The sequence below is a fragment of the Anser cygnoides genome, chromosome 23 (assembly GCF_040182565.1).
Source record: "Anser cygnoides isolate HZ-2024a breed goose chromosome 23, Taihu_goose_T2T_genome, whole genome shotgun sequence".
NCBI classification, from domain to species: Eukaryota; Metazoa; Chordata; class Aves; order Anseriformes; family Anatidae; genus Anser; species Anser cygnoides.
In genome coordinates, this window is record NC_089895.1 from 5,008,177 (window position 1) to 5,020,302 (window position 12,126).

At 47.5% G+C, this 12,126-nt stretch overlaps 1 protein-coding gene across 1 annotated transcript in view; it reads right to left on the minus strand.

Moving 5' to 3' along the window:
• NOC2L (NOC2 like nucleolar associated transcriptional repressor) overlaps positions 1-12,061 on the minus strand; it is a 46,346-nt gene extending 34,285 nt beyond the window's left edge. Inside the window, exons 1-11 of the mRNA XM_066982207.1 lie at positions 11,931-12,061; positions 11,692-11,838; positions 10,965-11,136; positions 10,268-10,396; positions 9,540-9,660; positions 8,606-8,696; positions 7,238-7,316; positions 5,604-5,714; positions 4,974-5,087; positions 4,119-4,307; positions 1,743-1,882 (exon numbers count right to left, since the gene is read on the minus strand). Of these exons, the coding sequence (XP_066838308.1) occupies positions 1,743-1,882; positions 4,119-4,307; positions 4,974-5,087; positions 5,604-5,714; positions 7,238-7,316; positions 8,606-8,696; positions 9,540-9,660; positions 10,268-10,396; positions 10,965-11,136; positions 11,692-11,838; positions 11,931-11,950 (1,313 nt within the window). The 5' untranslated portion in view covers positions 11,951-12,061. The remainder of the gene's footprint in view (positions 1-1,742; positions 1,883-4,118; positions 4,308-4,973; positions 5,088-5,603; positions 5,715-7,237; positions 7,317-8,605; positions 8,697-9,539; positions 9,661-10,267; positions 10,397-10,964; positions 11,137-11,691; positions 11,839-11,930) is intronic.
• Positions 12,062-12,126: the final 65 nt, after the last annotated feature.

The following is a 12,126-nucleotide window of genomic DNA, read 5'->3' on the forward strand; positions in this document are numbered from 1 at the left end:
GAGGGGTTTTAAAGCTGAGAATCTGGTTACAGAGCTAACAGGATTTCAGAGATCACCAGAGATTCAGAAATTCCCTCAACGCCCATTAACAACAGCTTCAAAGCAGAAAAAATTCAAACAGACTGATAGGGAAAAAAAATTCTTAGCAGAGACGTATGAGGAACAGTGAAGCTGCCCTTAGTCCTTCAAATTGTAACAAATACACAAAAAAACACATCTCCTAACTGTATTTACAGAGCAGGAGATGAGCACTTGACTCCGTACTTTGGCACTGTCTCCTGTCAGGCCCTGATGCAAGTCAGTACATTCTTTCCCTTGCCACTTTGTACAACTGGAAGGATAATCTGCCCAGGTTATTCACATTGCAACTCCCGCGGAGCAGAGCCATCATCTACCCTGCACACCACCTCAAAGAAGAGCCTTACTGCTGCACCAGTACTGACTGGTGTTAGGAGCTCATCTCCCTTGATTTCCCCATCACACACAACACTGGCACCCCACGATAACCCCTGGCAGAAACTCCAAGACAGTTCAGCTTCGCTAATGGAGCTAGAAGAACCTTCAGCTCAGACCACTAAACCTGGCTAATACCCTGGAAGTAAAAAAAACAACGAGAGAAGCTTTCATATTGCTCAAAATAAGCAAGCAGGCTTTTGTATTGGGGTGCCCAATTAAAAAAATAGGAGACTTAAGCACACTTGTGATTCCAAAGCCAAGTCCTCATCTCCTCCCTTCTTTCCACCCCCCCCCCAAGTAGCTCAGCTCCGAGACTATCAGAAACCGCTGAGCGCGGCGTGCTTGCACTTGGACAGCTCCACAGAAATACCCAGACAGATATAACTTCTTGGAAAGAGCTCTCAAGAACGGAATTCTGCCTGGTGCTGCCACTGCTCTACTTGTGACAACATTCCAACAGATATTAAAAAGGCAAAACTGTCCCATCTGGGTTAGTACTTCACAGGAATAGTTGCACCTACTTGGTTATTTTAAGCTTACCTTTCAGATAGCGGCCTCTTTCTTAAGGAATTCTCAGGGATATAATGCTCCAGCAGTTAAGGTATCACACTTCTTAGCAAAGCAGAATTGGACCAGGCACCAAAACTAATGGCACTGCTCTGGGTCTCCCCAGCTCCTCACCAGATGATAGCAAAAAGGGGTTCAAGTTGTTCAGAAATGTGCCCGGACTGCACAAACTCCACAAATACTCTGGAGCACGGGGAAAAGGAAGCTCGTACTATTTTCTGTCCTCACTGCTGTGCATCACATAGCTACTTTTGAGTTTAGTGGAGAAGTGGCTGCGTTTTGACAGTAAGCCACCAACTCTGGGGCCTTCTTTAAAGATGGGAGCTCATGAAAGGACCCGAGCTGGACACCAAGTCAGAGAGAAGAACTCAGAGCCCTTACGCACTGAAGTTGGTTGTGGTGCAGGTTATTCTCCCCTAGGCTCTCTCATCAGCTGAACACACGGGGGCCAAACTCGAGCCCAATCCTTCGTGCACAGCATCTGATTTCACACCCACTGAGCCCATGATCTCAGCTGGTGAAGCGGAGGTGCTGACTTCCTCCCGAGCAATCCTTTAATTCCTTCACACAACGTGCTCGCAACACGCCTGCGGCTGGAATACCTCAATCAAAAGCAGCTCTCAGGTTAAATCCAAATCACACAACACCAACACCCCTTAGTAATTGTTTTACCACATCCAACAAGAGAAGTACTGCCAGAAGAGACAAAAACTACTTACTTTATACAGCCAATGATGACCTGGGTCAGAGGATAGATCAAGGGCTCCATCACCTCACTGGGGTAGATCGTGCTGAGAACCCGACACCAGAAATAGAGGCAGTGGACGTACTGCCAGTTGTAGACAGACTGGAAGTTCTCCTGCAGAAAAGGGATGAACACAAAGACATGAAAACAGGGCACCTGAGAGGGGCTCGCTCTAATTTCTCTCCACAACTCATTTTATTTCTTTCTCCTACAGGACACCGTGCGCTGCCCAGAGGATAACTCACATTCTAGCTGTGGCTTCGATGCCGGTGGCTCATCCACCACCCAGCAGATTCAGATGCCTCACACCGTAATTTAGTACTGGTTAGTGCCTTGGAGGAAATAACGCGCAGCACAGCCTGCTTTTCTTCACAAGTACAGCTCATTTGAGAGGGATGATTTAATGACTCAGCTCACAGCAGATGGCGGGACGCGGCCAAGCATTAGGAAGCCTTTAACTGTTCCCTTCGCTCACAGTCCCGGGGACAGCCACCAGGAACAGCCCCCAGGAACCCACAGGTAGGGAGGCTGGAAAGCAGTACTGCTCTGACAGCCTTGTGAGTTGCCTTCTGGCCTCTGCAGACCACAAAGAGGAAAAAAAAAGCACGTAAACTGCTATAGTAGGAAATTCCTCTGGATTTCCCCTCTTTGTACGCAGACTCCCCTGGCTGTGATGTAGCAGCTTACCCTTCCCACTCAAGGCCTCCCTTCCCTCAGCTGGGTTAACTAAGCCCCCCTACCCCCCACCCCACCATCTCTGAAGCATAACGCCAGTGATGATTTTAAAGACATTTCTACGAGCATTCACTGTCAGAGCGAGCACCGAGTCACCAACCCACCACCACTTGCAGAACTCGGCACTCCTCCCTGCTTTTGGAGAAGACGCAGTCCAGGCCAGTTGAAGTTTTCGACTGCAGAGTAAAAACGACAGAGCTGGGAACAAACTTTTCAGCTCCGTTTCTAAGCCAGCCTTTACGGTTACCAGCAAAAACAATGCAAGAGGCCAGTGTGTCTGACAGGCCGTGACACCGAACCGGTGGTTTCAGGCTGGCTCAGACCAAGTCTTGCACAAATCCAAGACGCGTGGTTTTCCAAGAATGTTTGGGCAAGCCCCTACTCTTTCCTGCCATGTGCTGGAGCAGCCCCTAATGCCAGAGTAAACAGAAGCCCAGAAAGAGCGCAGAAGTCCCTTAAGGACACTCTTTCCAATGAGTTCTGCAGGCCCACATACTCCCCAGAACGCGCAGCATTGCGCCAAGATCTTCGGAGATAACATTTAAAATGTTCCTCAGCTCCAACCTGCTTCACACAGACTTTCAAGGCTCAGGTCACCTCTTTTGTACGGTGAAAGCAAGACGTGCAAAGTCCCAGAAAAAGGACAGAAGCCCTGAACTGCAACCACTGGCCCAAACCTTGTGACAGGAACTTCAGCTGGAAATGGCAGAGCTCTCACCAGCTCAGAGAGGTACCAAGGTCTGTTCTCAGCTTCTCCTGTAAACAGCGACCTGCTCCCGTAACCACCTTCCACAGCCACCCACTGCTCAATTTAAGTTAATTGGCTTACTGCTAGGATTTATACCTTTTGGCTGTGCTGATGTCATTTAAAGTTCCCGCAACCCTCCCCAGCTGTGAAAACAAGTGGATTTAGGTCTTGTCTGGGCCAGACTCAGTCTTACACTGAGTGTGTAAGAAGCCAACACAATCCAATTAGGGCATGCGTATACATCCCAGACTTCGTTTATCCCCATGTCTGAACAGCCAGGAGATTTAACCGGTCACCAATCCTGCAATGTTTGGGAGCAGCTCAAGCATTAATCTACAGGGATCCGTTTTGCTAACCGTGAACAAAGCCAGGATTAACAAGCTGACTCAGATTTGCTAGGTCAGACTGAAGGTGGCCCAAATCAGGGCTGTTCCCAAAAGGTCTGAGCTGCTTTGTTCAATGAAGCCTATATTGGATGGGCAGCACCAGCTGCTGATAAATTGGGCAGATGCACACACCAGGGTCACTCCTGGTCTTCTTTACCCTGGGCTTTTGCAACAGAGGCTGCAAACTGTAAATGCAGAAGAGGGAGAGTGCAAATTCTTGCAAGGTGAGGAGAGAGAAGTGACTCCCACCCTGCAGTGGCCTGTTCTCTCCTTCATTGCTAAAAACTGACACAGAAAAGAAGAATTCACAGACAGCTACTAATATTTCAAGCTCCCAGCCCCAGCAAATAATTCCTTGGCACATTATGAAACGGATCTGACAATTACTGACATTTCAGAGACATCACCAAAAGCCTGAAGTGGCTACAGGACCTCTCCCTCCCCACAGGAGGGTTCTCCTCCCACGCTGATGGGCACCTACCTTCTTCTTTATGGTCATAGCACTGCGCAAGTGAATGGCGAGCTGCCGGATATAGATGAAGGCATGCTGGTAGGAGATCTGGGTGTCCAGGGCATACATCTCCGTCAGCGTCCGCTGCATGAAGTTGATCATGGGCAGCACGTTGGGAGAAGTAAATCTCGAGTTCTTCACAAAGGAGATGTACATTTGCTGTTGGGGAAAGAGGACAACATACTGGTTGTCAGAACAAAACCAGTGTTTTACTAACCTTCCCCACCCAGGTGTTGCCAACCACCTGTGAAGTGTTCCTTTAAGGACAGCCACTTCAAAAAAATATTTGAAAAGGTAATTCAGCCTACTCCTTCTCCAAGAGTCAAAAATCTTCTCTCACCCATACATTGTTCAGCACAGAGCTTAGAAACGTCCCTGCCATGGCTCCTCCACAGGAGGAGGAAGGAGCTGCGGGATGGCTTTAAGCCATACAAGCTTAAGGCTGGTCACAGTGGTTAATGCAGCTCTCTGGTAACAAACAGTGGTAACAAAGCAAACTGCACTTGGGAGCCTCAGCTATTAGCTGAGAGCAGCACCAAGTAGTGTGTCAGCGCTTGAAGAAAGCCCTTGAGAGGCTGGAGGATGAGTGTTCATCCAGCAGACAGACAAGTACCAGAGGCATTCTCTGCTAAGACCAGGCCCACGTGCCTCTAGCAGGAACAGTAACAGCGAGCAGGACACCACTCTTTGACCTGCAGAATTTCTCCCATTTAATGTTGATGGGGAGCCAGCACCTTGCCCCGCCTCTGAGGCTGCAGTGTACGCCCTATGTTCTTTGCATTTGACTTCAGAAAAGCTACAAAGTAGAGGAACCACCAGGCTTACCTTCAGCAAGGTATGCAGGTACACGTCTTTCTTCTGGCGGCAGATCTTGTTCAGCACGAGGAAGGCCAGTACTCTCACGGTTTCCTCGCCCGTGCTCCACAAATGAACTGCTCGCTGGGAAGGAAAACACACAGATAAGCATCCCAGCCTCGCCCTGCTACAGCTTTTCATTTAAAAATCACCCTATTGCCCTCTTTCGCTCTTTTCCGCCTCCATTGTTGTTCTTAAGCACTCAGCAGTTGTGACTAAGTTTCTGCAAAAATATTCCACCCGCAGCTCTGGAGTGAAAAGCTATCGCAGACACACACAGACTCGGCACACAGGCAGCAAGCACTCCATCTGCGGCAGGCAAACAGCTTCCCCAGAACACCCCCACGTCACTTCGCGTAGGGACTCACGCTAAGCACACACACAGCATTGTGCTCACTCATCTTTCCCTGAAAGAGCTTCACGGCACTCACAAAGCCTGGAGGAGAGGCACGAGTCCCCTCCGGGACCAGACGAAAAGCAAGGAAGAGTCCAAGAGACCGGACTATCGTGGGATCCAGTCCAAATACCATGAGAGCCTCATTTGGAGGGGTAAAGAAAGTACTTGAGAGCTGAATGAAGCACCACAGCACACGGCCTTACCTTGAGAAGCATACGGCACTGCTTCGGGAAGGTCAGATAATAAGGCACTATGGCACTGACATGCTGAAGGACTGCTGCTCCAACAGAGGCTTCTGTTAAGCAAGACAGAAGCTACAGGAAAAAAAAAATCCTAGTTAGTACATAGTCCTCATCACCTCTTCCTTTACCATTTAGCATTTGTATTTCGCTGTTCCCAAGTAATTCTGTGTTCCAAAGGACTGGAAGAACAGCCTAGCAGGAAGCCCAAAAAACCCAAGCTGTATTAGGAATGGAGCAGGTCCACGGCAGGTTAAATAATTCCCCTGAAAGAATATCATCTTAGCAAACAGGAGCTCAGGCTATCGGCACCTGCCTTCATCACTTAAAAGCCTCACTCGGATATATTGCAACAACTCCATCTACATGAAGCTTACAACTTCCTACAGACAGCACAACACCGATGCCATTGTCATCTCACCACAGATGGCCGAGGCGTGATGAAGACGCTCTCAGTCTACACACAGCTTGCTTGGGAACAGACCATCTGAGCTGCCTCATGACTTACAGTGCTTCACCAGATTTTTTTTAAAATGGGAAGCAGGAATGCTACCGGGTATTTAGAGGTTAACTCGAGCTCAAGAAATAGGTTAGAACATCATCCTGGTATTTCTGGGTTATTCAGCTCAGTTCACCTGCAGCCAAACCCCAGTACAGAATTTTGTACTTTCTAATTTGTTAAGCTCGAAGTCATTTCAATTTCAAAGTTCTGCACGATGCAATATCCACTGTTGCCTGAAATTCCAATTGCTGTAAGCAGAGACGTTTTTCTAACTTCATTTTCTTTCTCATTCTCCTCCTTGCACTGCAAGGACTCTGCAGTGAACAAGTCTCCTGCAAAGTCCCTCACACAACAAAAAGAAAACACTTTTCAGAAACTATTATGCTGGAAAAACCCTGTCATGAAGCATGAGGACACTCAGAAGCAAGCACAGGACCAGGAATTACTTCCATGACTGGACTGCCAGCTCTTCCTTTTCTTCTGCAGTCTTTAGTTCTGCTGCTGGTGAGAAGCACCACAGCTTCAGGAAAAAGCTCTGCCGATCAAAATGCTGTTTCTGCTAAGTCATTCTGCCATCATCACCTCACAGCAAAAAGGCATCAGCACCTTATGTTCCCTTCCCTCAGCTTCTGAAAAATATTTCAGTGACACTGTTAGTTTTGTATTTTTATGTTCCATACTTGGGGATGTCGTATGTGCCGAGCAGAGCTTTTCACCCTCATATTTACTACAAGAAATGGCATGATCATAATACCAAAAAAATGCATTAGAAATTCAGAACAGCGCTGCAAACTACACAGACGTTAATTATTTTGGCAGACAAATTAAAGCAAAGAATGGCCAGAATGTTTAACTAGCCCTTCTTTACAGGCTACCTATTTTCAACCAGTTATTCTATGGAGCTCCATGCTATTTGTTAGACCAAAAACTTCCAAAAAAAAAGAGACACGTGCAGACTCACAGGTCACAAGTGCCCAAAGCTCCAAGACCCACTGAGACTGCAGTGGGCAGAAATAATCTCAGCAAATAAATTAATAAATAAGCTCACTGATGCACAGATCAACCCTGAGAACACAAACATGCTGGAATTTCTTACTTGGATTGTACAGGTCAGGTACATTCTTATGTCCAGTCGCAGCTTGCTCCAGATTGGGCTGCTGGAAGGGAGGACCATTCTGGAAGTGAAGAAGAGTTGAGTTTAGCTTTAAAAAAAACACAAATTAATGCTTCAGTAGCAGAACAGTGAGTTCACTTTCTTAGTATTGCCAATGAGTAAAAGCAACTGCTTGTAAAGCAAAAATAAAAAGTAATGATTTCGCCACAGACGCAGAGAAGTACTTCTCACGTCATTACAAAATTTGATTCAAGGCAGAGTTCAGCTTCCCAGCCAGGTACCCAGGTCTCAAACTGATTCAGGGAAACTAATGATAGCCAGGAAGTCTGACGGAGTCTCCCTGAATCCCTCACAATGTCATCTTCTGATCATTCTGCAGCCACTGCCTGAAACACGGAGTAGGCTGTCTTGTAGCAAGAAAGGTTATTTCTGGGATCAGTCTCTTCCAAGCTTTTGGCATCACACTTATGAAGTAGCAGCCTTAAGCCACCCCAGAATTCAAACACAGCCTACACCAGTCAGGCTTGTGCAGTGGAAATAAAGAACCAGAGTTTACTTCTCAGACTGGGCACTACTGACAGGAGGGAATACAGATTTTTAGCTCACCATTCCCATCATCCACAATACAGAAGGGAAAGTGACTGCCACATAAATTATCCTGGAGCTGAAACATTTCTGACAGATTCAATTCTCACTCTGCTCAACACTGGGAAAACGGAAGGGCTCAGGTTATGAAACCAGTAATTAAACAGTGTCCAGATGAAACTGCAGCTGGGAGTCACAGCTAAGTAAGGCTGCTCCAGCTTGAAGTTCCATACTGGGACTTACCTGGGACATGTACTTATATCAAGTATGATAGATGCATGGAACATACGTTGCCATTCTGGAAAAGTGGATAAATTGTACAACTCTTCGCCCCACTGCGTGCTCTTTTCCATTCTATGTTCTAACAGTGAGCAATCCAACTCTCAAGCCACCAGACTGCAGGGTTAATACAACTGCAAGCACTGGATTAAGTCACATACCTGCAATACTCTGCCTACACTGAACATAGAAGGGTTGGCTCCTTTTTCATTAAAATGCCTTCTTGAATACAAGCACATGCAATTCCAGATACCTTTCTGTTAAACCCTGTGCTCTCTGTAAACAGCTGGAATCTAATGTTAGAGAGGGCACTTCCTGGTGAAGAAAGGAAGAACCTGGCTAAGAAGTCTCTGAATACACTCAGGCAACTTTAAAATTGTTTGGAAAGAATTACCATCTTTTTCCAGCCTCAAAGCCAGGATGCAGTTCAGAAAAAGCCCTGCCAGCTTTCTCTCACCTGCAGTTCTCAGATCTCCTCAGACTTACTTTTGTTTGTTCTTCGGGGCTTTTATAAGCAGCAGCTCTTGCAGGCAGTTGAAGAGGTCCCGGACACAGAAGGACACAAGGGCATTGAACACTGTTTAGAAAAAAAGTCAAAAAAGCATTTGTAAGTGACTTTCTACATATTCCTGGATTCTCAGCAAACCTGAAAAGAGCTCTCTAAGGAGCTGAAGCCAACAGAACAGCAGAACTATGGAGTTTCCGTAAGCTTCTAGAAAACATCAGTTTACCTTGCCCTAGAATTCCTACTCAAATAGCAAGGCTGTAACTGACAGCCTTACGGCACAGGAGCCTTCTCTGCTCTCCACATGAGGAGCACCAAGCACAAAAGCAGCCTGATCCACCGCTAGTGGTCTATACTACCACCACTCTGCCCCCAAACATAACAGGGATTCAAAGATACTTTTTAAAGGGTCGCATTACAGAATGCTATGGGGTAAAAAGACAAAAACAGCTCAGTAAAATTAGTTCTAAGAGGCAACAGCAAGAAGCAGCAGCAAAAGTTGTCCAAAGAACTTCAGTGCGAGGATTTAAACAGTACCTTGCTCGAACTTCTAAGAAGTCTGACGAACAATAGGCGGTTCGGTGCCCCAGCTTTGTATGGAATACAGCAGTAACACTGACAAGTCTGGCAGCCAAAGAATTCTGTCCAATGTTACTACATGAAAATATACAAGTAGTTTCCTCAGCAGTCTTCAAGCCCCGGTGTTTCATGCTGACCAGAACACTTACAGGCTGGGACACCAGAAGAGACATCACTCCACACTCACTAACATGAAGATAAGCTATTTAAGTGAAACTTACCCTTCCACAGGCTTCGTTAACTCCTGCCAGTACTTATTCTTTTCTAATAGCTAAACTTTCCCTCCCAGAATGAGGTATGGGTATGCTTGGCACAGAAGTATGGCAATCAACTCACCTGCAGCATCAATGACTTGATACTTGCTAGGGTCAGCCCCACCATTATCTCCTTTGGTAGTTGCTACAGCTGCTTTGAATGCCTGAGTGATTTCATGGAAGAGTCTTGGTGTTAGCCGTCTCTGGGGAAAGGACAAAAGACAAGCAATAGTCAAACTCTGAAGCACTCTACTGGGACAGGAGTATTGGAATTACTGTAAGTTTGGTTGCAAAAATAGCTCCATCCTTTCACATGAAGAAAAGCGTGAAGACAGTTAACAAATGCTAGTGGCCTTCACTTGCTCTAAAATAGGTTTCTAGGACATTTAATTGGTTGGGGGTTGAGGAACAGAGACTTAGCTGCAAGCAATTATCCAGTCTGACCTTTCCCTCCCCCTCTTGGAGGCAGCAAGCTATTTTATCACTGCTCAAAATGGGACTTCAAAAAAGTTCTTGGAACTGTCACAGACACAATGGTTAGCAAGGCAACGAACAAGAATTAATCATTCTACCTATTTCTGAACCATTCCAGTTTCTCTAGCTTCCCCCCCATGAAGGAGTCAGAGTAACCTTGCAGACCAAGCAAAAATTGCAAAGACAAATCGTATTAAGAAATCTATGAGTAGGACTGTCACCATCTTCTCCGTACTTGTGAAAAACAAACAAAAGGTGGTCTTTTAGAGGTGGTGACATGTGGAAGAATATTAAAGGAGAACACTCCAGTGCCTTGCATTCTAACTCCCTGCTCACCTCTGCAGCTTTCTTCCATTCTTCAACCATCTTCAAGCTCACAGGAATGATATCAGCTTTCTTACGTTTGGCTGTTTTACGTTCTTCTTCATCTTCGTCGTCGTCATCATCATCTTCATCACTTGCTTCCTGGAAAAGTTTTTATGAAGACCGAGTAAATGCTTACAAACTTATTTTCTGGCCCTGCCTCTTTCGCTGAGCATCTGCTGAAGAGGAAAGCATGCAGCAGCAACCGTTATTAACGCTGTTATCAGCACTTTGTGTAAAGCAGTAACAAAATCAAGGTTACTACAAATTCCAAAAAAAGCTACTTAACCCAAAAAAAGCTACTTAAGTTTTACAGCTTTGCTACACAAGTACAATGTGCAGTAATTAAAGTCATCAGGAGAAAGCATGTTGCTTGCAGTAAAACAAACTCCCAGTTGGAAAGCAAACACAAATCCAAAGCCACAGGGAAGATATGCTTTAAGGCTCTGCTTTCACAAACTCCTCGTGCTCAGTTCAAATCCACAGCTGACTTCTGATTACAAACCCGTACAGCTGCAGCTGATCTTTGGGGAACCTCCTCCCTGGCCACCTGTGCCACCACAGGCCCCACTATACTTTGCCCCCGCACTGAAAGTCAAACACTTAACATGTACTTGATTGATTTCAGCTGGAATAACTGATTCCAGCCATCCAAATTAACGCCTGGTACCTCCAGTGTATGAGGGGGTACGTGCAACCTCTCGTCCTCCTCATCAGAGCTGTCTGAAGCATCGAAGTTCAGCAGAGTGCGGTCGTTTTCTTCCAAAAACTTGTAAAATTCAGGATCCTTTTCCTTCAGCCGGGAGAGCTGGTCTTTGTGCTCAGACGCCTTCCCCTTCTTTCTGTTAGGAGGGGATTAACGGGCGTTAATTCACCGCTCCAGCTCCTGCTGGGGCTGGAAGGAAAGCAGGCAGCCTGGGGGCAACGAGGTGCACCTGGGACTAATGGGAACAGTGAGGGGTTTACCGGGGCTGGGCTCCCCTCCTGGAACCCTTTTAATACCCATCCTGGAGGGCTTGCCAGAGAGTGTTTTAATGGGGGATTAAAGAAAGTTGAAGTTTAATGGAGGACTAAGAACAGCTGAACCTCGTGGCAGACCGTGAAGTTGTGCTGGGCATATAGAGGTACTGGCCAGAGGTTCTGAAGAGCAGCCTATGAAGGAAAAAGTCAGGTTTTTTTTTTTTTAAGTTTCTCAGGTTTATTTTTGCAAACTTTTTAAGTAAAAAGCATTGAAACGTTGACATTTAATACTGAAGAACGCAGAAACCTATCCCACGTGAGAAACCCGATGACAGACACTCAGTAAAGCCCCACCTGACACAAAATCACTCATTTTCCACTTATTTCAGCTTCTGGGCCAACAAGGCCCGAGCTGGGCCCCGCAGCCCGGCCCTCACCTGGCGGCCGCCTGGGGCCGGGGCCGGGGCCGCTCCCGCTGCTTCGGCTTCGGCCTCGCCTCCTCCTCCTGCTCCTCCTCGTCGCCGTCGGGCTCCGACTCGAAGCCGGCCGTGAGGAACTCGTCCACGCTCAGCTCCGCCAGGCTCCTGCGGGCCGGGAAGGAAGGGGTTAAAGGGGGGGGGGAGGCCCCGGGCCGGGCCTGGGCCCCTCCCGGTTCCCGCCCCCCCCCGCCGCTCACCTCCGCCCGGTGCCCGCCATGCTGCCGCCCGCGCCGCTTCCGCTCCCACAATGCCGCGGGGCGGGGAGGGGCGGGGCTAAGCCCTGCCGGGGGGGCGGAGCCACGCCCACTGACGGCGGAGCCACGCCCACTGAGCGCGAGGCCACGCCCACTGAACGCGAAGCCACGCCCACTATAAACGTAGCCACGCCCACTA